Source organism: Salvelinus alpinus, chromosome 7 (genome assembly GCF_045679555.1).
Source record: "Salvelinus alpinus chromosome 7, SLU_Salpinus.1, whole genome shotgun sequence".
Classification (NCBI taxonomy): Eukaryota; Metazoa; Chordata; class Actinopteri; order Salmoniformes; family Salmonidae; genus Salvelinus; species Salvelinus alpinus.
Window position 1 is genome coordinate 69,109,263 of NC_092092.1, and position 26,033 is coordinate 69,135,295.

The 26,033-nt window shown below is 42.8% G+C and overlaps 2 protein-coding genes across 3 annotated transcripts in view; one reads left to right on the forward strand and one right to left on the reverse strand.

Annotated features, from left to right (window-relative positions):
• Positions 1-22,605, forward strand: part of snx25 (sorting nexin 25) — a 53,489-nt gene extending 30,884 nt beyond the window's left edge. For both annotated transcript variants that reach the window (XM_071411395.1, XM_071411396.1), the window contains exons 9-19: positions 94-369; positions 1,259-1,423; positions 2,805-2,936; positions 10,197-10,337; positions 10,663-10,776; positions 11,582-11,743; positions 11,958-12,075; positions 12,422-12,488; positions 18,381-18,562; positions 21,122-21,222; positions 21,673-22,605. In XM_071411395.1, the coding sequence (XP_071267496.1) occupies positions 94-369; positions 1,259-1,423; positions 2,805-2,936; positions 10,197-10,337; positions 10,663-10,776; positions 11,582-11,743; positions 11,958-12,075; positions 12,422-12,488; positions 18,381-18,562; positions 21,122-21,222; positions 21,673-21,738 (1,524 nt within the window). In that variant the 3' untranslated portion in view covers positions 21,739-22,605. The remainder of the gene's footprint in view (positions 1-93; positions 370-1,258; positions 1,424-2,804; positions 2,937-10,196; positions 10,338-10,662; positions 10,777-11,581; positions 11,744-11,957; positions 12,076-12,421; positions 12,489-18,380; positions 18,563-21,121; positions 21,223-21,672) is intronic.
• lrp2bp (LRP2 binding protein) lies at positions 21,939-26,001 on the reverse strand. The gene is made up of 8 exons (XM_071411402.1): positions 25,878-26,001; positions 25,431-25,537; positions 25,139-25,252; positions 24,677-24,819; positions 24,482-24,587; positions 24,133-24,356; positions 23,306-23,471; positions 21,939-23,064 (listed from the first exon to the last, which is right to left on the reverse strand). Exons 1-8 carry the CDS (start codon positions 25,987-25,989, stop codon positions 22,999-23,001), a joined length of 1,038 nt encoding a protein of 345 aa, XP_071267503.1. The 5' UTR covers positions 25,990-26,001; the 3' UTR covers positions 21,939-22,998.
• Positions 26,002-26,033: the final 32 nt, after the last annotated feature.

Below are 26,033 nucleotides of genomic sequence, written 5' to 3' on the forward strand. Positions count from 1 at the left end.
CGACAGGTAACATTACTCTGAGACTTGTGTTGAAACTGAATCTGTCTATTAAAGCTGAAAACCCAGTGCACATCTTGACTCGTTTTTTCCCAGAATGAGGTTCCCCAGCTGGTGGGGGAGATCTACCAGAACTTCTTTGTGGAGAGCAGGGAGATCCCGGTGGAGAAAGCCCTGTACAAGGAGATCCAGCAGACCCTGGTGGGGAACAAGGGCACGGACGTGTTCCACCGTATCCAGGGTGATGTGTATGAGACAATGAAGGAGCGCTACTACCCGTCCTTCCTGGTCTCTGACCTCTACGAGAGGCTCATCAGGAGAGAGGAGCAGCAGTGCAGCTCCCAGTCCAGCAGCGAGGACAAGGATGAAGGGGTAAGCTGGGAAGGGGACACACACTGGCGCAGATGTACACATACCAGCCAGCATATACTCCTGTTTGCTACAGTGTTGTCCGTAGAGTACCACAGTACGAGTCATAACCATAAAACCTAGCGGTCAAACAGGGAAATGGTTCTAATCATTTTTTGCACCATGAATGTTTCCTATAGGGAATTTTAGAAACACTTAAAATAAGGGTTGTGTTTCACGTAGGCTTACCCTGCCGCGACGTTTAGATAACCGTGTTAATCTCTCTAGGACAAAGTGACTTATCAATACATTCACATGTATTTACCTCCCAAAAATGAAATGCTAATTATCAGCTAATGTGGCTATCATAAAGAACTACAAATGCCATAATGATCTGGACGAGACTGCCGAATTGAGGCAAAGTTAAAAATATCTGGATTAACTATCTAATGTTAGCTAAATTTAGTAATGAATAAATTGGACACATTTCTTTTAAATGGACAATTCTGTGAACTGTCTTGTGCAAGTTTTAAATTGACACAATACCTGCTAGCAAAGGTGTCAGCTAGAGATGATGTGTAGTCTTACATGATGTCTACTTTGCTAATCAGCTTTTCGAATCTGAGAGTAAATACAGGTAAATATATTGATAAGTCACCTTGTCCGAGAGAGATTTACATGGTTATCAAAAGGTCAAGCCAGGGTGAACCTACACGAAACACAGCCCTTATTTTAAGTGTAAAATCCCATATGGGAAGAATTTGTGCTGGAAAAACAATTGGAACCATTTCCCTGTTTGACTGCTAGGTTTTCTGGCTATTATGACCACTCCACTGTGGGGCTCTATTAGCATTGTGGCAAGTTCATCCACGTATTTATTATCACCATCATCTAAACCTCCACCTCTGCACAGCTCCAGGTTCTGGAGGGAGGGGAGGAGGCGCTGGACGAGGGCACTAAAGGCATCAATGAGCAGGCCAGCTACGCTGTCAACAAGCTGCGCCAGCTCTACGACAAGCTGGAGTACAAACGTCAGGCCCTGGGCTCCATCCAAAATGCCCCCAAGCCAGACAAAAAGGTATCCCACTACACCGTTCAGCTGCTATTGTTTCAATGCATGGTGAATATGTTTTAGAAGGTGTGTTTTTATGAACTCTGATATTGAGTTTACCCTCAAGGTTGCATCCTCTCTATTTATGGTTACTTGACAAATACAAAAGCCCATCATTGACTGTGCTGCTGTCATTTACCTGCAGGCCAAGCACACTTTTTCTACCTCTCTCTCTGTCTGTCTGTGTGTTGGCATTCATAAAGAACCCATACATTTTTCCCTGAAAGAATGTCTGCCCCTACCTGTAATACAAGCAGCCCTTGACAACTGACATTGATTGAACAGCCACCTTTAAATCAAAATGTATTTGTCACATGCTTCATTAACAACAGGTTTGGACTAACAGTGAAATGCTTACTTACGGGTCCCAACAATCCCAACAATGCAGAGAGAAAAAAAAGAAAGAGAAATAATATATCTTGTATCAAATCAAACTTTATTTGCCACATGCCCCGAATCCAGCAAGCGTTGACTTTACCGTGAAATGCTTACTTACAAGCCCTTAACCAAGAGGAAGAACATATTAACCAAGTAGGCTAAAATAAAAAGTAACACAATAAGAATAACGAGGCTATATACAGGGGGCACCGGTACCGAGTCAGTGTACAGGCTAGTTGATGTAATCTGTACATGTAGGTGGGGGCGATGTGACTATGCATAGGTAACAAACAAACAGCGAGTAGCAGCAGTGTATGAGAGAGGGGGGGGTGTCAATTTAAATTGTCCGGTGGTGATTTTTATGAATTGTTCAGCAGTCTAATGACTTGGAGGTAGAAGCTGTTGAGGAGCCTTTTGGTCCTAGACTTGGCGCTCTGGTACCGCTTGAGAGGTTGAAAATGTCAGTGAAGACACTTGACAGTTGGTCCGTGCATGCTTTGAGTACACGTCCTGGTAATTCGTCTGGCCCAGCGGCTTTGAATGTTGACCTCTTTTAAAGGTTTTGTTCACAACGGCTACCAAGAGCGTTCTCACACAGTCATCCAGAACAGCTGGTGCTTTTGTGCATGCTTCAGTGTTGCTTGCCTCGAAACGAGCATAAAAGGCATTTAGCTCGTCTGGTAGGCTTGCGTCACTGTGCAACTCGAGTTTGGGTTTCCCTTTTGTAGTCCATAATAGTTTGCAAGCCCTGCCACATCCGATGAGCGTCAGAGCCGGTGTAGTAGGATTCAATCTTAATCCTGTATTGACGCTTTGCTTGTTTGATGGTTCGTCTGAGGGCATAGCGGGATTTCTTATAAGCGTCCGGATTAATCTCCCGCTCCTTGGTACTGTGTATGAGACAGTTGGTACTCTGTATGGGTTAGAGCCATCTTTTGACTCGTGTGTGTGCTGTCCTCTCCTCTCTCAGATTGTGTGTAAACTGAAGGAGGAGATTGGGGCCATGGAGAAGGAGCACAGTGACCTGCAGCTGCACATCTCCCGCACCGACTGGTGGTGTGAGAACTTGGGCTCCTGGAGGGCCCTCATCACAACAGCAGAGGTGAGTGAGACAAACACACACACAGCACCATCCCAACTCTTATGCATTGACTGTATTCCAGTGTTATGACAGCAGCGCAGCAGTGAGCTCTCTGGTCTCCTGTGTCCAGGGCTCCAGTACCTCTGGCCAAACTCGAAACAGATAAAACCCTGATCTGAGAGCAACGAGCCAGAGAGAAACGATAGCATCTGCACCTTCCGGAACCTTTATTACACACCGCGCTAATGACAGAGCTTCTGTCTAGTCTAGATGGATGAGAGAGAGGTAGGAGCTCAGACTGAGGAAGAAATTACAAAACTGAAAGGAAGGATAAAATGGTCCCAGTCATCATTTGTATGGTGTTATTGATTGGACTACAGATGTAGGATCTTAATTTGATCATCCGGTTGCAGAAGAACTGGAAATGTAAAACGTTTAGTGTATTTGAGGTTTAAAAAGGCTTCTGAAGTTTTTAATTTCCACTATGACATTTGAGACTTGATTTTTTTCCCTTACGAAAAAATATATGAACCCCTGCAAAAATCTCCATGAATTATATTATTATTCACATTAGCTATTGCTGCAGGATTATTTTCCTGCTGTAGCAAACTGGCTCAAATATATGATCCTACATCTGTACATTGTATGAGACGAGATCGCCTTTTATCTCCTTCAAATCACATTTTATTTCTCACATGCGCCGAATACAACAGGTATACAACAACCTTACCGTGAAATCCTTAACCAACAATGCAATTTTAAGGAAGTGAGAAACATTTGCTAAAAGGAAAAATGGCAACACAATAAAATAACAATGACGAGGCTATATACAATTTAAGCTGTTCGGGTATGTGGAAGGACGAGGGCCTCATTTGCATATTACTCCTCACGCTTCATTTAGTCTGGGAGACACGCTTTGATTTAATGCTTTGTCTGTTAATTGGCTGTGAAATGTCTAAACACAGGAGGACGGAAAGAACACCACTCCAAAGTTCACTCTGCACAATCCCCCTCCAAGGCCTAATGCTATGCTGCTAAGCTAATAGCCATGTCGGATTCTGCTCAGCCAAAAGCAAATTTGTGTTTGTAGTGATGTTCAATTAAGCATGGTAGTATTGTCTCCAATTCCTCATTATGGTAATGAGCTAATCAGCTAACCTTTTAAAGATGTCCTTTAGTCAGAGTTAATTTGTTCTCATCATTGGAGTGTTTTCTTAGCATGCCCTCATTGATATAGTATATCAAATTAAATTGTATTTGTCACATGCGCCGAATACAACAGATGTAGACCTTACAGTGAAATGCTTACTTACAAGCCCTTAACCAACAATGCAGTTTACAAAAATAAATAAGAAATAAAAGTAACAAATAATTAAAGAGCAGCAGTAAAATAACAATAGAGAGGCTATATACAGAGGGTACCGGTTACTCGAGGAAATATGTACATGTAGGTAGAGTTATTAAAGTGACTATGCATAGATAATAACAGAGTAGTATACTAATTGATACAGTGACTGTTCTTTAGGGATGGGAATTGCCTGGGACCTCAAGATACAACATTATCACCATACTTAGGTGCCGATACGATATGTATTGCGATTCTCCCGAAGGTGTGGGGGCGGCAGGTAACCTAGTTGTTAAGAGCGTTTGAATCACCAAGCCGGCAAGGTGGAAAAATCTGCTGTTCTGCCCTTGAGAAAGGCAGTTAGTCCCTAAAAACTCCTCCCCATCTCTGATTCAGAGGGGTTGGGTTAAATGCGAGATACATTTGGGTTGAATGCATTGTTGTGCAACTGACTAGTTATTCCCTTTCCCTTCACTATTCAATATGTATTGACAACTGACTAGCTATCCCCTTTCCCTTCAATATGTATTGACAACTGACTAGCTATCCCCTTTCACGAGTCAATTTGTGTTGACAACTGACTAGCTATCCCTTTTCCCGTCATGATTTCAATATGTATTGCGATTTGATACTGCTATTTCTAGTTCCAAACATGTTGCTCACTATATGTTGTCTGCAGAGAGACGAGAGCCATGATAAAAAACAAGTTTTGATCGTCATCCAAAAACATGACAGACATTAAATTAGTATAAAATTGTAATATCTTCGGCTGTGAGTGATGGGGGAAAAATCTGCCTCAGCTACAATTATTTGAATAACTCAATGGATGTTTTGTGCATAAAGGTGAGGACTAAAGTGTCTGATTGGGAATGTTCAAATCTGACATCTGTGACAGTGTATGGAAATGGTGTTTCTTGGCTGGGTGTCAGTTAAACTGCAGTACCGAAGCGCAACTGTAGGAGCTTCTAGACCAGAACCCTGGCACTTGGTTCAGACAGATCCATCTCAGAGGCCCAGCTCATGAGTTCCATGAACAGAAGATTTTAATTTAGAATGGAAAATTAATTTGTTTATGCAACAAATGTTGGTGCATCGAACCGAATCACATCGATTCGTTCTCTAATCAAATCGCATCTCACCGACTCGTTTCAAACTAAAACGTATCGTTCCTGTATGGGAGCCCATGTTTTTAGATACTTATCGAATCGTCTTGAAAGGGAAAGATGCACATCCCTAGAACACTGGTTCCCAACCTTTGTTGAACCGTGACACACCTCGATGTGATAAAAGATTCTGTGGCACAAATGTATTTAGTGCTCATTTATTTTTTTAACCTTTATTTAACTAGGCAAGTCAAGACTTCTTCGGGATCGGTGTCCCTTCCACGGGACGGTTGAGCTAACGTAGGCTAATGCGATTAGCATGAGGTTGTAAGTAACAAGAAAATGTCCCAGGACAAAGACATATCTGATATTGGCAGAAAGCTTAAATTCTTGTTAATCTAACTGCGCTGTCCAATTTACAGTAGCTATTCCAGTGAAAGAATACCATACTATTGTTTGAGGAGAGTGCACAATTTTGAACATGAAAAGTTATTAATAAACAAATTAGCTATATTTGGGCAGTCTTGATACAATTTGTTTTACAGAAATGCAATGGTACATTGAATCAGTCTATAACTTTGCATATACACTGATGCCATCTAGTGGCCAAAATCTAAATTGCACCTGGGCTGGAATAATACATTACGGCCTTTCTCTTGCATTTCAAAGATAATGGTACAAAAAAATGCAAAAGAACGGTATTTTTTTATTATCTTTTACCAGATATATTGTGTTATATTCTACTACATTCCTTTCACATTTCCATAAACTTCAAAGTGTTTCCTTTCAAATGGTACCAAGAATATGCATATCCTTGCTACAGGCAGTTAGATTTGGGTATGTCATTTTAGGTGAAAATTGGGCGAAAATGGGCTAATCCTTAAGAGCGTCCCACAAATATCCAATAGAAAGAAAACCATAAAATAGGTCTTACTTTTGAACGGAAAGGTCTAGAAATAAGCGGTTTTCTACATTGTAAAGGTGGAACCACAGAGTGGAAGTCACTCTGTTTGTTTCTATGGCAGAGGCTGGGGTACTGCTAACACTAATCCGAATTGCCTGTGCTAATGGTGAAGTAAAATTATACAAATTACTTTACTCGTGATGCGCATCCCTCATGTAACAACAGCTGAAGCGCACCTGACTTGAAGCAACCATCCAGATGTAACCATGTGCCATTCAATGTATTATTTGCTTTTCTTTCTGCACGGGTGTTTCTAAGTCAACCCAGCACACTGGTTGAAAAACCACTGCCCTAGAGAACAAGCTATAGTATGAAAAATACCGGAGTTTTGGCTCAGGTACAGCCGACTAAAGCTACCTAGCAAAAAGTCTTGATTTTTTTTCACATTTTGTTCGGTTAGACTTTTTCTAAAATGGATTACATGTTTTTTTCTCATCAATCTACATAAAATACCCCAATAATGACAAAGCGAAAACATGTTTTCATAAATTTTTTCAAATGTATTAAAAATAAAAAAACATTCAGACTGTTTGTTTACTATGAGACTCGGAATTGAACGCTGGTGCATCCTGTTTCCATTGATCATCCTTGATGTTTCTACAACTTGATTGGAGTCCACCTGTGGTAAATTCTATTCTATTGGATTGCACATGATTTGGAAAGGCACACACCTGTCTGTATGAAGTCCCACAGTTAAGAGTGCACGTCAGAGCAAAAATCAAGCCAAATCAAGCTCCCCCCCCCCCCCCAAACAAAAATAAAAAAGCACCGTTCGGCACTAACTGTAATATTTATTCCGACATTTGGAACAACACAAATAAATAATCATAACATTTAAAACTCGTGTGTGTAATATACACTGCTCAAAAAAATAAAGGGAACACTAAAATAACACATCCTAGATCTGAATGAACTATTCTTATTAAATACTTTTTTCTTTACATAGTTGAATGTGCTGACAACAAAATCACACAAAAATTATCAATGGAAATCAAATTTATCAACCCATGGAGGTCTGGATTTTGAGGACACACTCAAAATTAAAGTGGAAAACCACACTACAGGCTGATCCAACTTTGATGTAATGTCCTTAAAACAAGTCAAAATTAGGCTCAGTAGTGTGTGTGGCCTCCACGTGCCTGTATGACCTCCCTACAACGCCTGGGCATGCTCCTGATGAGGTGGCGGATGGTCTCCTGAGGGATCTCCTCCCAGACCTGGACTAAAGCATCCGCCAACTCCTGGACAGTCTGGTGCAACGTGGCGTTGGTGGATGGAGCGAGACATGATGTGCTCAATTGGATTCAGGTCTGGGGAACGGGCGGGCCAGTCCATAGCATCAATGCCTTCCTCTTGCAGGAACTGCTGACACACTCCAGCCACATGAGGTCTAGCATTGTCTTGCATTAGGAGGAACCCAGGGCCAACCGCACCACCATATGGTCTCACAAGGGGTCTGAGGATCTCATCTCGGTACCTAATGGCAGTCAGGCTACCTCTGGCGAGCCCATGGAGGGCTGTGCGGCCCCCCAAAGAAATGCCACCCCACACCATGACTGACCCACCGCCAAACCGGTCATGCTGGAGGATGTTGCAGGCAGCAGAACGTTCTCCACGGCGTCTCCAGACTGTCACATCTGTCACGTGCTCAGTGTGAACCTGCTTTCATCTGTGAAGAGCACAGGGCGCCAGTGGCGAATTTGCCAATCTTGGTGTTCTCTGGCAAATGCCAAACGTCCTGCACGGTGTTGGGCTGTAAGCACAACCCCCACCTGTGGACGTCGGGCCCTCATACCACCCTCATGGAGTCTGTTTCTGACCGTTTGAGCAGACACATGCACATTTGTGGCCTGCTGGAGGTCATTTTGCAGGGCTCTGGCAGTGCTCCTCCTTGCACAAAGGCGGAGGTAGCGGTCCTGCTGCTGGGTTGTTGCCCTCCTACGGCCTCCTCCACGTCTCCTGATGTACTGGCCTGTCTCCTGGTAGCGCCTCCATGCTCTGGACACTACGCTGACAGACACAGCAAACCTTCTTGCTACAGCTCGTATTGATGTGCCATCCTGGATGAGCTGCACTACCTGAGCCACTTGTGTGGGTTGTAGACTCCGTCTCATGCTACCACTAGAGTGAAAGCATAGGAACTGAGAAGTGGTCTGTGGTCACCACCTGCAGAACCACTCCTTTATTGGGGGTGTCTTGCTAATTGCCTATAATTTCCACCTGTTGTCTATTCCATTTGCACAACAGCATGTGAAATTTATTGTCAATCAGTGTTGCTTCCTAAGTGGACTCAACTGTGGGACTTCATACAGACAGGTGTGTGCCTTTCCAAATCATGTGTGTTTTATATATACATACATACATACATACATATATACATATATACATATATATATATATATATATATATACATACACACACAAAAATAAGACTCATAAATATCAAATAAAAGTAACAAACACAAATAGAAACAAATTTGTGTTGATTTGGCACTCGAACATCAATACATTACCCATCCCCCAACACTGTCAACCAAGAGTCAAGACTAAACCAATTCAGCTTGGTGGTGTGTAGACAGGTTTTATATTATTCTTAACGATTTAGCACAAACCAGAAAAAAATGCAACAATATGTCTGTGAAACTATATATTCAGGTTTATGAATGAATGGGTGGTTTATTTGGTAGAATTTCGTAGTGACTGATTTTTACTAGTACTGCATTAGTAGTGTACAAAGTTAGAGGTGCGCTATTTGATTACCTCGGGCTTCCATTGGGGAGACCTGCGGTCAACCTACCCCCCTCCCATCTTGTACGTCTGAGTGGGAGACCTTCCCAGGCAGTAGCCTGCCTAGCTCACAAACTAGAATCAGGGCGCCCACTCCAAGGTTAATTGACCCACAGTCCCACACGGTGACATGATGTCATTGACGTGACATGCAAATGAGCCATAGAAAACCGATCGCGCAAATGTCACATTTTTATTTATTTTTTGTGCGGGCGCCCCGTGCCGCCCTCAGCAAGATGCCGCCCTGGGCGGCTGCCCATGTCGCCTATATCTATATCCGCCACTGATCGAGTTCTTGGTCACCACCAGGATCAAGGACCCATTTTCCTCCCATCAGTACACCTTGCTCTCATCCTACTGTAACCATTGGCCATTGTCTTGGAATTATTCTTACCAAAAGATAGACTTTTAGATTTCTTTAATTATTGCAATAATGGAGCATTAACGGTCACTCAATGGTGATTGTTAAGAGCCCAACGAGCAGAGTTGGGTTACAACCTTTATAGCAAACTACATCCTCCTGAGTCTTCGTGACAAACAACAGATGTGTGGATTGGCTCTAGAGGTGAAGTTTTGTATGTCAAAGGAGTAACCCCCCCAGCCAGATTGCATTTGCTGTGAAGACTGTTCTAATTGTATAGGATCCTGGGTTTGGCCCCAAAAACAAGGTTCTTCTTATCAGCTGTCCATACCGGAGACCTCTCCTCCCTGGTACCTCATAGTACATAAACACCAACAAATTCTTTGGAATGCAGGTTTTCACCAAGACATCATAAATCAATTGCCAGCGCCAAGCCCCAGAGGTCCAACTCCACAGACACAGATGAGAGAGTACTGAGAAACCTTATTCGATGCATAAACAGTATTAAAACACAATCTTGTAATTTTCTACCATACCACACTCTCTGACCACTTGACTCACCCTACTGTAGCTATTGACCATACTCTCTGACCACTTGGTCTCACCCTACTGTAGCTATTGACCATACTCTCTGACCATGTTGTAACTCTGTGTCCACAACTCATTCTTTGCAGTGAAATAAAGGTAAATGATTCCCACTGTGCCCCCTATCCCCCACCAGGCAGTAGAGGAGAATGGAGAGCAGATGCCTTGCTACTGTGTCTCAGTGAGCCTGCTGGAGGGAGACGACTCTAAGAACAGCCGCTGGAGCGTCACCAGGAAGCTCATAGAGTTCCAGGCCCTGCACCGAAAACTGACTGAGGTAAAGGATCCTCCATGCTAATGTTTCTGCCAGCCTAGCTAGCGTCTCTGACTCACCCTCTCTGTCTGCCCCCCAACAACAGCCTTTTAATTACCACAGTCCTGCACTGCTACATCACAGCCGTTTGTTTCAAATATCACTGCCTGCCATCTGATAATCACCCTATAACAATGCTTCCCCTGGCCGGTTGCCGTGGAGATGGAGTGAGTCACCATGCCACTGCATTTCATGAGGTGCTACAAACATCGAGACTTGAAGACTGAAACATAACCCCTCTTGTTCTCTCTCTCTCCTCTCTTTGATTTTATATTCTTTCTTTATGCAGTGTTTCCCTACCTTGAAAAAAGTCCAGCTTCCCTCTGTCAGCAAACTGCCATTCAAGTCAATTGACCAAAAATTCCTTGAAAAGTCCAAAAACCAGCTCAACAGCTTTTTACAAGTAAGTCACTCTCTGCCAACACGGTTCAACCACACATCATAGTGAAAACGTCACTCAAATCAGTGTTTTGTTTATGTGGAAGGCATTTCTCAGTATTGATCTCCTAAGGGCATCATTTTTCAGAACAGGAGATGTCATTTGAGTTGATGTCACATAGCTACCATTGGGAGCTCAGGTAGTTTGTTTCCTCATTTCAAAATTGTTCTGTCTGATAGGAAATGAAAATGTATTATTGGAATTGCTCGTTCCTGCTGTTCTCACAGCATGTCGATTGGCCATCAGGATTTCAAGCTAGGCTCTTTCAATTTCGGGAGGGGGGAAAAATGAGACAACCACAATGTACTCAGTTTGGAGATGAGAGTCAAAGTTTGAGATTAAATTGAGCACATTCCTTAGAAGCTTTTACAACAATGTTAGTTGTGATGATGGAAAGGCTTTACTATTATGAGAATGATGAGGATTTTGTTTGTTTGCCTCATTGATTTGCACTAGTCAGGTTCCAATGTTACTAGCATCAACTGTGTCTCATGGCACCCTATTCCCAATATATAGTTTTTAAGCGTTGTTTCCATTCAACATGCCATACAAATCGACATTTTAATTCATTATATGAAGAGTGCCTTGGTTCTCCTTTCTTTTTTATGACCAATATAGTGCACTACTTTTGACCAGAGCCTTTGGGAATACTATGCCTTTTGGGAGGTAGCCAAGACTCCAACTCTGGCCCTGCCAGGGCCCTATGGGATAGGCTGTCATTTGGGACACAGCTAGTCTAATGTGCAGCTGTTTTCTCCGCCATGTATAGAAAATGCTGACAGACGAGCGGATGTGTCAGAGTGAGGCGCTCTATGCCTTCCTCAGCCCCTCCCCAGAGCACCTGAAGGTCATGGACATCCACAAGAAATCCTCCTTCTCCCTGGCCTCCTTCCTGGAGAGACTGTCTGGAGACTTCTTCTCACACACCGAGGTTAGTAAGCACCATCACATCAGGAGACCTGGCTGGGGTGGTGGGACTAACACACATATATATATATATATATATATATATATATATATATATATATATATATATATATATATATATATATATATATATATATAGGGGTCTACAAACATGTCTATATCCTTTTAGTCTCTCTCACAAAGAGAGACATACACACTAACTCCTTTTTCCCAACCAGGAGGAGGTGGAGGATGACAGTGACCTATCTGACTATGGAGACGAGGCTGATGGGAAGAAAGACGCTCTGGCTGAACCCTGCTTCATGCTCATAGGAGAGATCTTTGAGCTCAGAGGAAGTGAGTGGAACCTCTATGCTATGGGTGCATCCCAAATGACACCCTATTCCCTCTTATAGTGCACTATTTTTGAGAGGACCCTGGTCTAAAGCAGTGCACTATAAAAGGAATAGGGTGCCATTTGGGGGACACTACACTGTCATTTTCACCTCAGTAGACTGAGTGTGTGGTTTGTGTATGTTATGTCCGTGTTCTTTAAATCAAATGAATTGCTCAAAGCAATTTTGAAAGGGATATATTATATCCTTGTTTGTTGTTATTGATTAATGAATCTGTTATTTAATCCAGTCACCTCTTGCTATCAGCCTGGCACTCTGTGATATTGTTTGTCTTCCTTTATTCTCAGTGTTTAAATGGGTACGAAAAACTCTAATTGCACTAGTTCAAGTCACGTTTGGAAGGACCATAAACAAGTAAGCATCCCTCTCTTTTTATGAAAATGTTTTATCAGATTTCTGCTCTTATTTCCTGCCAGTGTGTGAAGCAAAGAGCACACACAGATCTGGGAAGAGGCTAGGTTTGTTAAGGTCTATATCAGCTGTCCCCAACCTTTTTTGCACCATGGACCGGTCTCATATAGACACAATTTTCCCGGACCGGCCGTCGGAATATCAATTAGGCCTAGAAGTTTAGTATAGCCGCTTTTTCATAACATTTTAGTTTAAGCAGAAACATAAAAACATAAAGTGCATATTTTTCTCTAATCATATAATATAAACATTGCAACTCACCATTGCAACTCACAACTCACCATGTCACTGAATCAGTGGGAGCCCTGAGCTTGTTTCCCAGCAACAAGATGGTCCCATCTAGGGGTGATGGGAGACAGTGACACCCTGTTCCGTATGTCCAGTCTACTCCATGTTTTTGTTGCCATCATTGCGGAAAACCCCGCTTCGCAGAGATCGAATGTTGGAAATGGAAGGAATGTTTTCAGTGCTTTTGTGGCTCTCTCAGGATATTCAGCCTTGATTTTAATTCAGAAGGTCGGCAGAGATGAAGTTATCTCAAACATACTTTTAAGGACACCGACATTTACAACCTCAAGGATTTGATCTACTTCCTGCACGGACATGGACGATTCACCTGGGACATTCACAAATGGGTTGCGGATCCATTCCTTCGCACTTCGTAGGTCTTTGGCGGTTGGGAAGTAACGCTCAAACTCCATTGACAGTGAAGCTAGGTGATCACACACCAGCTGGGAGAAGGACGTCTCAGTCTCTCCCAAAATCCCCTCTAATGTTTGGAACATTTCAAATATGCCCCTGTCCGCTCGCCGTCCCCACAGTTCCAGTTTGGCTTTGAATGCAGCCACTTTATCTGCCAACTTCAAGACAGTTGTCATTCTCCCCTGAAGTGACAGATTGAGTTTGTTGAGCAGGTTGAATATGTCGCACAGGTAAGCAAGTTTTGCGACCCATTCCTCGTCATTTAAATGTGCTGCCAGTGGGGACTTTTTTTTCTGAAAGAAATCTCTGCAGCGGCTCTCGTAACTCAAACACTCTGGCAAGCGATCTCCCCCTGGATAGCCATCTGACTTCTGTGTATAAGAGACGGTGTTTGTGCTCTGCGTCTATTTCCTCACGAAGCTGTCCAAACAGATACAAGTTAAGGGCGTGTGCTTTGATGTGATTTGATAACTTTGAAACATCATTCAGTACGACGTTAAATTCAGGTGCCATTTTTCAGCTAGCCAGCATTTCTCTGTGAATGACACAGTGCGTAGACTCACATTCAGGCGCAACCTCTTTAACCCGGGTAGTGAAACCAGACAGCCGTCCAGACAGCAGCCCCATCCGTGTGTACGCCAACACAGAATGACCAATCAAATTTTACAGTCGTGGCCAAAAGTCTTGAATGACACATATTAATTTTCACAAAGTCTGCTGCCTCCGTTTGTATGATGGCAATTTGCATATACTCCAGAATGTTATGAAGAGTGATCAGATGAATTGCAATTAATTGCAAAGTCCCCCTTTGCCATGCAAATGAACTGAATCCCCCAAAAACATTTCCACTGTATTTCAGCCCTGCCACAAAAGGACCAGCTGACATCATGTCAGTGATTCTCTCGTTAACCTCTCTAGGGGGTGTTGGGACGCTACCGTCCCACCTGGCCAACATCCAGTGAAATTGCAGAGCGCCAAATTCAAAAACAGAAATACTCATAAGAATTCATGAAACATACAAGTGTTATACATCGGTTTAAAGATTAACTTCTTGTTAATCCAACCATGGTGTCAGATTTCAAAAAGACTTTACGGCGAAAGCAAACCATGCGATTATCTGAAAACAGCTCCCAGCAGACAAATCATTACAAACAGTAACCAGCCAAGTAGACGAGTAACAAGTCAGAAATAGTGATAGAATTAATCACTTACCTTTGATCTTCATATGGTTACACTCACAAAACTCCCAGTTACCCAATAAATGTTTGTTTTGTTTGATCAAGTCCCTCTTTATATCCAAAAACCTCAGTTTTGTTAGCGCGTTTTATTCAGTAAAACACTGTCTCAAACAACATCTGGTGAAATTGCAGCGCGTGTAACTCAACAAAACAGAAATTCTCATAATAAACATACATAGAAGATACAAATATTATACACCAGTTTAAAGATTAACTTCTTGTTAATCCAACCATGGTGTCAGATTTCAAAAAGACTTTACGGCGAAAGCAAACCATGCGATTATCTGAGAACAGTGCCCAGCAGACAAATCATTACAAACAGTTAGCAGCCAAGAAGAGGAGTAACAAAAGTCACAAATAGAGTTAAAATGTATCACTTTGATGATCATCATATGGTTGCACTCCAAAGACTCCATGTTACACAAATGTTCGATAAAGTCCCTCTTTATATTCAAAAACCTCCGTTTTGATGGTGCGTTTTGTTCAGTAATACATTGGAACAAAGCGCGGTCACAACAGACAGACAAAATCTAAAAAGTACCATAAAAGTTCGTAGAAACATGTCAAACGATGTTTAATCCATCAGGGTTTTTTTGTCAGAAATAATCGATTATATTTCAACCGGACAAAAGCTTCAAAAACGTCAATAGAAAAGGAGAAACAAGAAAGGCGCGCTCCCGATCAGACGTTGGACTCATGTCTGGAAATTTCCACTGTTCACTCATTGAAAGTGCTTTTTCTCCCTAATTTTTCAGAGTAAAAGCCTGAAACAATGCTTAAAGACTGGCCACATGTTGTGGAAGCCATAGATATCGTGAACTGCGTCATAAGTCTTTGTATGGTGGATAGGCTTTCAATGGAAAAGAGACATTTCAAAATAATAGCACTTCCTGGATGGATTTTCCTCAGGTTTTCGCATGCCATATCAGTTCTGTTATACTCACAGACATTATTTTAACAGTTTTAGAAACTTCAGAGTGTTTTCTATCCAAATCTACCAATTATATGCATATCCTAGCTTCTGGACCTGAGTAGCAGGCAGTTTACTTTGGGAACGCTTTTCATCCAAAATTCCGAATGCTGCCCCCTACCCTAGTGAGGTTAACACAGGTGTGAGTGTTGACGAGGACAAGGCTGGAGATCACTCTGTCATGCTGATTGAATTCGAATAACAGACTGGAAGCTTCAAAAGGAGGGTGGTGCTTGGAATCATTGTTCTTCCTCTGTCAGCCATGGTTACCTGCAAGGAAACACGTGCCGTCATCATTGCTTTGCACAAAAAGGGCATCACAGGCAAGGATATTGCTGACAGTAAGATTGCACCTAAATCAACCATTTATCGGATCATCAAGAACTTCAAGGAGAGCGGTTCAATTGTTGTGAAGGCGGCTTCAGGGCGCCCAAGAAAGTCCAGCAAGCGCCAGGACCGTCTCCTAAAAGTTGGTGCCCCGATCCTGCAGCTGAATCACCAGTACAGAGCTTGCTCAGGAATGGCAGCAGGCAGGTGAGTGCATCTGCACGCACAGTGAAGCGAAGACTTTTGGAGGATGGCCTGGTCTCAAGAAGGGCAGCAAAGAAGCCACTTCTCTCCAGGAAAAACATCAGGGTCAGTCTGATATTCTGCAAAAGATACAGGGATTGGACTGCTGAGGACTGGGGTAAAGTCATTTTCTCTGAATCCCCTTTCTGATTGTTTGGGGCATCCGGAAAAAAACTTGTCCGGAGAAGACAAGGTGAGCGCTACCATCAGTCCTGTGTCATGCCAACAGTAAAGCATCCTGAGACCATTCATGGGGTGGGGTTGCTTCTCAGCCAAGGGAGTGGGCTCACTCACAATTTTGCGTAAGAGCACAGCCATGAATAAAGAATGGTACCAACACATCCTCCGAGAGCAACTTCTCCCAACCATCCAGGAACAGTTTGGTGACGAACAATGCCCTTTCCAGCATAATGGAGCACCTTGCCATTAGGCAAAAGTGATAACTAAGTGGCTCGGGGAACAAAACATCAATATTTTGGGTCCATGGCCAGGAAAGTCCCCAGACCTTAATCCCATTGAGAACTTGTGGTCAATCCTCAAGAGGCGGGTGGACAAACAAAAACCAACAAATTCTGACCCACTCCAAGCATTGATTATGCAAGAATGGGCTGCCATCAGTCAGGATCTGGCCCAGAAGTTAATTGACAGCATGCCAGGGCGGATTGCAGAGTTCTTGAAAAAGAAGGGTCAACACTGCAAATATTGACCCTTTGCATCAACTTCATGTAATTGTCAATAAAAGCCTTTGACACTTATGAAATGCTTGTAACTATATTTTAGTATTCTGTAGTAACATCTGACAAAAATATCTAAAGACACTGAAGCAGCAAACTTTGTGGAAATTAATATTTGTGTCATTCTCAAAACTTTTGGCCACGACTGTAATTATCCCAAGACTTGAATAGTTCTGTGGCCGTTGTTAGTCGGCAGGGACAGCACACACAACATATCCTCATGCACAACATCCTGAAATGTATATTGCACATAAACAAGCAGTATTGCCTTGTCGTCAACATCGGTAGGTTCGTCAACCTGGATTGCATACCACGGTGACTCGTTAAGCCTCTATAAAAATTGTGCCTCATCATCCTCCGCTATTTCATCAATTTGCCTAGTAACGGTGGTAGCCGAAAGACGAACCTGCTATCTTTTTAGCTGCAGCCTCTCCCAAGAGTTCACGGCAAATGTCCTTAGCAGCAGGTAGAATCAACTCCTCGCCAAGAGTGAAAGGCTTCTTGGCCTTAGCAATACGGCTAGCCACTAAGTATGACGCTCTCAGTGCAGCCACGTTTGTTGACGTGGCTTTCAAGACTTGCTTCTGTCCTTCTTATTCATGTTTTCTTCGCTCAAAGAATTCAACAAGTATCTTATTTTACTGATTTAAAAAATATATATTTATCCTTTCCGTGCTGCCCGGTAGTGAATGTCCTGGTCCGCGGCCCGGTTTTTGGGGACCGCTGGTCTATATGACAGCGAGTGGTATTGTACTAAAACACCCCAGCTATCTGTAGAGCAGGAACTCATCAGTTGGTGAGTGACAGGACTGGGAGTGGTCTCATCAGAGGACAGGCAGGGCTCTGTTATTGTCTTTATTCTGTTATTGTCTTATTCTGTTATTTTATTGTCTTGTTCTTTTGTCTTATTTTTTTATTTTATTGTTTTATTCTGTTATGTTGTTATTGTCTAATTCTGCACCCTAACCCACAGCTCTAAATGGTGCGTAGACACTCCCAGGCTGTGTCCCAAATGGCACCCTATTCACCCATAGGGCTCTGGTCAAAAGTAATAATTAGATGGGGGATTTTATATTTGTCATATTATATGCACGTGTGAATTGGAAATGTGTATTTTTAATATCCCAACTCCCCCTGAGACGCCCTCGCAGTAATGTCACAGCCAGGGTCTGCCATTATCAACGGTGACCCTGGCGTATTTAGGTTTAAGTGCCTTGCTCAAGGGCACATCAGCAGATTGTTCACCTTGTTGGCTTAGGGATTCAAACTAAACCTTTCAGTTACTGGCCTAACTCTCTAACCGCTAGGCTACCTGCCGCCCTATGTAGGGAATAGTGTATCATTTGGGAAGGTGACTCTGACCCTGCCACGATTCACACACTGATTCACACACTGGGTTTGTGGACTCTTGGATCAATCTCCTTCTCTCTGTGATATCCCTCTGGTTGAGATGGTTTAGCTTATTTAACAAGTCAAACTGCACAACTAGGGTTACGTTTACCACAGCTATCAGACTGGGTGTTCCAGATATGCACTGCAATGGGTTGTTGTGGCTGTGCTCTGAACATGTGTGGAGTAATGTAGAGGCTTTTGTCAAAACCTTCCTTCCCTACCCCCTCAGGCAGATTCGAGACACTGTCAACTGGATCTTCAGTGAGCAGATGATTGTTTGCTACATCAACATTTTCCGCGACACATTCTGGCCCAACGGAAAACTGGCCCCCCAAATCAAGGCTCGGTCCGACACAGAACGTCGGGAGACCAAGGAGAGAGCTCAACAGAAGCTGCTAGACAATATCCCAGGTAGGTCTTCCCTCCTGCCATACAGGTGTCATCTCTGCACATTTATTAACAATGTTTTGGTCAGACCTTTTTCTTCAAATACATGTTGTAATTTGTTTGCCGAGGTAAAATCGTGTGTGCAGGAGTTAATTGTATTTATTCTACAATGTTGATTTTGGGGCTGTAACTCCCTGTTCCACAAGGGTGTGCGCGTTAACCCTGCTAGAGATTATTGATATCTGACATGGATCAGTACTCAAGGGGTGTGGGGTGGAGTCTGGCGTTGGTCTTGAAACAAAAGTTTCTGTTTCAATTGGCTTATTGGATCCTTTAGTTTATTAATTCCACCATTTAATAAAACTAGCACACATAAAACTTAAAAGCCATACATACACATTAATAAAATCATCGAGGATAACACACAATAAAGTCTGGGACTTATTTCCATTGTGGTCCTCTTGACACAAGATGGAACACAGTATGGCAGTGAAATAATAAAACAAACACATAGATGTTCTTCTATCTCATCATTCCAGTTACATCATATGAGTTATTCATATGGGCACAGAAGACATCAAACATATTTTTACTTTATTTTTAAAGCTGTCCAGATAGGACATTGTTTTTATAGGCAGAGGCAACTCATTCCATTCTGAGGCTCCAGTATACAAGAAAGTACCTTTCCCAGCATTACTCCTGAACCTGTATAAGCACAGATCAGCAACACCTGATCTGGTGCTGTGATTGTGTGCATCCCTAACACGAGGAAAGTAATCACTTAGATATCTGGGCGCAGGACCATAAATACTCCTGTAAACCAAACCTAGTCTAATATGGGACACCCTAGCCTCAACGGGCAGCCAGTTTAGTACCTGAAAGCAGTTCCTGCCTATGTGAGTACATGGACTCACCTTCAATACTACCCTGATCAGCTTATTCTGGGCTATCTGGAGCTTCACCTTCATAAGTTTAGATAAGCCCCCAAACCAGGAAATACTAGCATAGTCAAAATGGCATTGAATGAGTGCAGTAGCTAGCACTTTCATGGAGTCCTTATAAAGCAGCTTGGACTTTCTAGCCAAAAACTTAGTCCTGGCATTAACCTTCCCTAGCACCTTATTGGCCATGCTCACACCTCCCAAGCTTCCATCAAGGATACATCCCAAGTAGCTAACAGAGGTTTTAGTAGTCAGCACCTCACCCCCTAACTCCACTCTGATTTCAGACGACCTACATACACAATGTAGGTCTGGATCCAAAAAATAATTGCTTCAGTTTTCCCTAAGTGCAGAGAGAGCTTATCTCCAAGCCATTTGCTAATGTTAGTAAGCTCTGTGCTAAGTATGCTCTCCAACATAGTTTTACTTTTGTGAGACACCAGAAGTGTAGAGTCATCCGCTTAAAGAAAAAGACTGCAAGAACAAGCATCTTTCATATCGTTAATATACAATAAAAACAGCAGAGGCCCAAGCACGCTCCCCTGCGGAACGCCACAACTCATTGGTTTTGCCTGAGACAGTGAACCATTAACCTCTACTACTTGCTCCCTTCCTGATAAATAGGACTTTACCCAGCCTAGAGGGATACTGCTTAACCCCTGTGCCTCCAGTTTGGAGATTAGGTGACAGTGGTTAACTGTATCAAAGGCCTTCTGTAGGTCAAGCAGTACCATTCCACACAGATTTCCCTCATCAATCTCTTTCCTGGTGAAGTCAGTCAAGTAAAGTAGACATGAATCAGTAGAGTATGTTTTTCTAAAACCCGACTGAAAATCGTACATTCGACCCTGTTTGTTAACATATTCATACATTTGCTCATGTAAAATTCTCTCCACTATCTTTGAATTTACACAGAGGATAGATACAGGCCTATAATTCCCAGGGTCAGACTTTATCCCCTTCTTATACAGAGGTATAACTTTAGCTTGTTTCATGTCCCTGGGAAAGGTGCCTTGTTCAAGAGAGAGATTAACGATATGCGTAATACAAGGGCCAATTTGCTCAGCAGAATCTATTGATAAAGATGAGCAAAACAGACCTGGTAAAATAAATAATACAAATACTTTGCTAACAGCAACTGCCAAAATAAACCTCAACATAGTGTCTTAATAGGGCGGTGGGGCATCACGAGCCAGAATAGCTTCAATGCACCTTGGCATAGATTCTACAAGTGTCTGGAATTCTATTGGAGGGATGTGACACCATTCTTCCATGAGAAATTTCATAATTTGCTGTTTTGTTGATTGTGGTGGAAACCGCCGCTTTCAATATACTTTGTATCCATCCATTATTTTGGCAGTTGCCTGTATATTGTATGCTCCATTCCATGTCACACCACACACTGTACAAGCTACACACTGGTACATGTGTGAGACATTGAAAATATAAGCACCCTCTATTTGACTTTTTTTGCGGACATGTTGCTCCTAGACCTGACGGGTATCTGTGGCTGAATCTCTGAATGTGGACATTTTTACAGTTTGGTAATTTAGCAGACGCTCTTATCCATGGTGACTTAGTCAGGTCATTCGACTAAGGTAGGTAACACAACCACATACAGCATGCTAACTGTGTCTTTCAGATGCACTACAGAACCTGGTGGGACAGCAGAACGCCAGGTATGGGATCATCAAGATCTTCAACGCACTTCAGGAGGCCAATGCCAACAAGCATCTGCTTTATGTAAGTTCACCTCACCCTCTGTGAATGAGCGGTTTGAAAGTCACCCCCTGATTCCATTAGGAATTCCACAAACACATCTAGCTCAGCCACCTAGAGGCTCAGTTCAGCACAGCATCTCATTACTGGCAGGTCAGACCACACAAAGAGAGGGAGAATGGGTTTGAAAGGGCATGTGTACATTCCAAAAGCTTTCCCATTTGCACTATGTCAATAAAGTTATTTGTGTGGAATACTCTGAAGTTGCCTCCATAGATATACATATGTTACATTCTATGGTTGCCTCATTCCATCTAATAGGGGAAGATATCAGTGGGTCAAAGAGTCAGTCATTCCCATACATGTCTGCATAGGAACAAAGTGCACAAAACAAACTCTCCTTCACTTGAGTCCAGGCTGAAGTGATGTGTTGTTAAATGGCCTCCTGACATGTTTCCTCTGCCCCTGTTTCAGGTTCTGATGGAGATGATCCTCAAAGAGCTGTGTCCAGAACTCAACGTGGAGACGGACCAGATCTGATGGGGGCGAGACCCATATGTACGCAAAACACAGGATAGTGTGGTTAATGTGGAGCAGAACCCTTGGGCATCCTATTCCCTCCCTCAAAGGGAATAGGGTGCCATTAATATAGTGTACTACTTTTGACCAGAGGGCATAAAGTTGTGCACTATAGGGAATAGGGTGCCGTTTGGGGACGCAGCCTAACACACACACACACTGAGTGAAGGAAATGGAGGTGCTCCTGGAGATCGACATGGCTTTAGTTTAGTCTTGGTTTTCAGGGGAGAGACACTCGTTGAAGGATTATGTATTATCTTTTGTTCAAACTAGATTTTTTTTATTTTAACTCAACAGATAGATCATGAAGACAAATGTAACATCAACACAGAGGTACTATAATGTTCCAGCATGGTACAGTAAACAATGAGATTAAACTGAATGGATGATATCTTTTCTGTTATTCTGCGGTACTTTTATCTGAATGCATTTGATTATGTAGTGCTCAAACTAGGGAGACAAGCTTCTGTTCCTGTTACTACCTTACATTTCTTTGTTTTGTTCAGTAGCTGAAAATGACAAATCAGTCCCACTGCCAAGGTCTGTTGCAGAAAGCCAGGCTATTGATTGATTACTTTGTTATGGATCCAGAATGTGAATAGTTGTGAAATGATGAGTGTTGTGCTCATATAATGAAGAAACAAGCTGCATACCGACCTCAAATACATTCCCCACCAATGTTACATTATGTTCATTGTAGAACGGCTTCATTGTGCAATATGTCATGTAAAGTCATTGTGACAATTTTATTTGTGACTTATTGATAGATTTTATTTTTACCCAAAAATTGTTTAGAGCATTTATAAGCAATAAATTGCAAAAGAAAAATGTATGACTTAACTATTTTTTTGTTATTGATCCACTTTAGGCAAATTCCTTGTCAATATAAGCTTCTCAAAATTGTATGAAATTGAAACCATCTGAACTTGGATGCTACAAATGTATATAAATTGCATCTGATTTCAAGAGCCTCCTGGTTCATCTGAATTCAAGGACCCCAAGTTCATGCAGAGTAGTACCGGTAACACCGTTCTAATGTGTGGAATCTGTAGTTATTAAACAGTTGTTACACTGGGCACACAATCGCCGTACTCCTATCCATACCAAACCCACACACTGAACACAAAGCATTCAGGTCTGATGTTATTTACTCAGCAGTCTCCTCTGTTGCTTTGAGATTACCTATCTGGACTCCCTAACTAAGGTCATGATGGTGGATCTCTACATTCTGCTAAAGATGATGTCCCTCTGGAGGTCCTGGCACACATCTGGGTTTAGCCGAGCAGCCTAGTCAAAGAGAATCCAGTTTCCAGTATGAGATTCAGAAAGGTGATAAAATCTTAATCAAATCTTAATTGGCCTTCACTGATACTTATGTTGCTATTTCAGGCAAATGGGTCAAGCAGAATTTGATTTGATTTATTAGGATCCCCGTTAGCCGAAGCCAATGGAGACAGCTAGTCTTACTGGGGTCCGACACATAACCAAAAAGACAGACATTGACATACAGTTGAATGTGTGTGCCCACCTTAGTGAAGTAGTGCCAGGCCTTCTCCTTGCTCTGAGGAACCCCCTTTCCCAGTTCCAGACAGCGGGCGTAGTAGAAAAGAGCAATGGCCACGCCCTTAATGACGTATTCAGGCAGGCAGTCGGTGACCATGGCGATGGCAGCAATGTCATCGTAATTGGTAATCCTACATTTTCATTGTGGGAAGATGACTTCTTTGGCACACAAATAATACTTTTCTTAAAAATAGGCTGACATTTACATTGGAATATATATTTTTCCATTGAGGTGTCACTGGAACATTACAGCCTACAATTTAATAATAGCTTCAATCAGTTTCCTTGTGGAAATAGAGGTTAGTAGGTTAGCCTTAGCTGCAGCATATTTTTTTTTACCTCGACTTCTATCTAATAAACCATACATATTTATCACTGCTTTAGTGTTCTGCAGATGGTTAGTGTCTTATGTATTTAACTGCCCTTTTTTTCAACACATTTACATTTTCAAGTCCAACAAACAAAAGAGCTGCCGTGGTATTTTGCGGGCTGTGTATCATCTCATACCGACATGAACAACACAACCACGCTACACTGCTTCCAAGGACTCTTTGTCTTACTGCTGGTTGGAACAACTCTGATGGGACCGGCTCTCTATGGGGTATGTTACCAGCAACAGCATAATGAATATGGTTCAAAGGGAAATCAAATTGCTGTTGGTTAGGATACTATTATATGTGTCAAAGGGAGATTGATTGATTGAAAAAGACTCACACTTAACTGTCATTATTGTGGTGGATAACCTGTGGACAGAACAGGGAATTTACTGTATGATATACCCTATGACAGTACCTTTTGGCAAGGGCTGCTGCTCTGGAGTAGAGCTTCCTGTGGTAGTAGTAGGCAGCCAGGTGGGCCTGGGCGTACACATTCCCCCGCTCAGCCGCTTCCTTCAGGCACTCAATGGCAGCCTTGGGGTCCTGCTGGATGCCCTGACCATACAAGTACATGATCCCCAGTGCGCCCTGGGACTCCAGACTGCCATTGCCACAGGCCTCTGAGTGCCAGAAGAACGCCTGGAGCACAGGGCACACACATGCACACAGTGGGGAAACAGAGTTATGAAAGGGAATAGTTGAAATAGAATCCTGAATTATTGATCAAGGTGAAACATCTCATGGGTACAGTAAACACATCATACCCTTTTGAGGTCCTGTGTCTCAGGTCTAGAGTAGAACATACCCAGAGAACTCTGAGCTTTTACACAGGCTTTGGGGTTTCCCTCATTAGCAGCAAGGAGCCAGTAACTGAGTGTGGAAAACAACACGGTCACTGCCACAACAGTTCACCATGAGTCAGCAAACATCTTAAACATTGTGCCTGTGCTTCTGCTGACCTTTCTGCTTCTGTATTGGACTGCTGGACCCCATAGCCCTCCAGGTAGGCTATGCCAATGTGATACAGAGCAGTGTATCTGATGGAGCCTGCCTCTGGGCTGTTCCACTGGACTACTCTCCTCATGTAGGCCACTGCCCTTGCCTGGAGCAAAGTACAACACACTGCACTTGTCAGACTCAGACTACTCAACATGTACTCCCAGAAACCCCAGACCAACGCAACAAACGGGTTACATTGTGGAAGGCAACCCATCTGCCTAGGGAGACTACTCAACATGAGGTATGTTTGGTAGACTTACAGTAGTTTGTATTTATAACATGGTAGTAGCAGGCGTGACAGTGAGCAGTTTTTAGAGATGCTCCATTGGGTTCTTCAGTTACACATTATAATTTATTATGAGGTGGAAACCCAGCAAACCAAACAAGGAAGAATGCACAACACTGTCAATACCGTGACTCACTTGATCCATAGCAGTGCCCAGGCCATCATAATACATGACAGCTAGCTGGAAGAGGGCTCTGGGGTCGCTGTCCTTAAGGCCGTCAAAGACTCTCTCTGCCTCCTCATAGCGTCCCTGGCCCAGCAGTAGAGTACAATCAGAAAACCAGGGCATCATCGCTCAAGCTCAGTATACCTCACTGGTATTTCTGCACTACTGAAATGGCTCCATTATATCAGAGGAAACCACATGGCTAGCTACATTTCTCTGTCCAGTATATGGGCATATGATATATGAATGGGAGAGCTGTTACCTCATAATAGTACAGCTGTCCCAGCAGGAAAAGGGCCTGCTTGTCTCCCCCTTCAGCTCTACCCTTCAGCAGTCTCTCAGCCCTCTCCACCGGAGTGGCAAGGCCCTCTGAGGAGAACAAATCATGTGGTTCAACTGGCAGGTTGTGTGTTTCTGTGCATTATTTTTTTTACCAGACTGTTGTGGATCTGAGGCAAACAAACTGAATATTTTACAGAATAGAAGTAAACCAAAGATTGTGGGAAATATTTGTTGAGTGATTTCACTTCTGCTGTGGGTCGATTAAAGTTTGATCTACAAAGGTGAATATTTTCAATGGTTTTCCTTCACTTTAAAGTCACTCCCTAACTCACCTTAACAACAGCTGTGGTGCGTCATAACAGCTGATCTGAGGTCATGAAACGTCCCAGTTCTAAAGTGACTGTCTGTTTTATCTTGTGCTGAATACCTTGGTGTGAAGTCGGTTTCACTCCTTCATCTCGGTAGACATCCGTGATGGCACGAAACACCTTTTCTTGGCTGTGTTTCTTTGGAGCTTCGATTTTATAATCCGACTTCATACCCTTGCCTCAGAGCCTGCAATACATCCCTATATATTTACAAT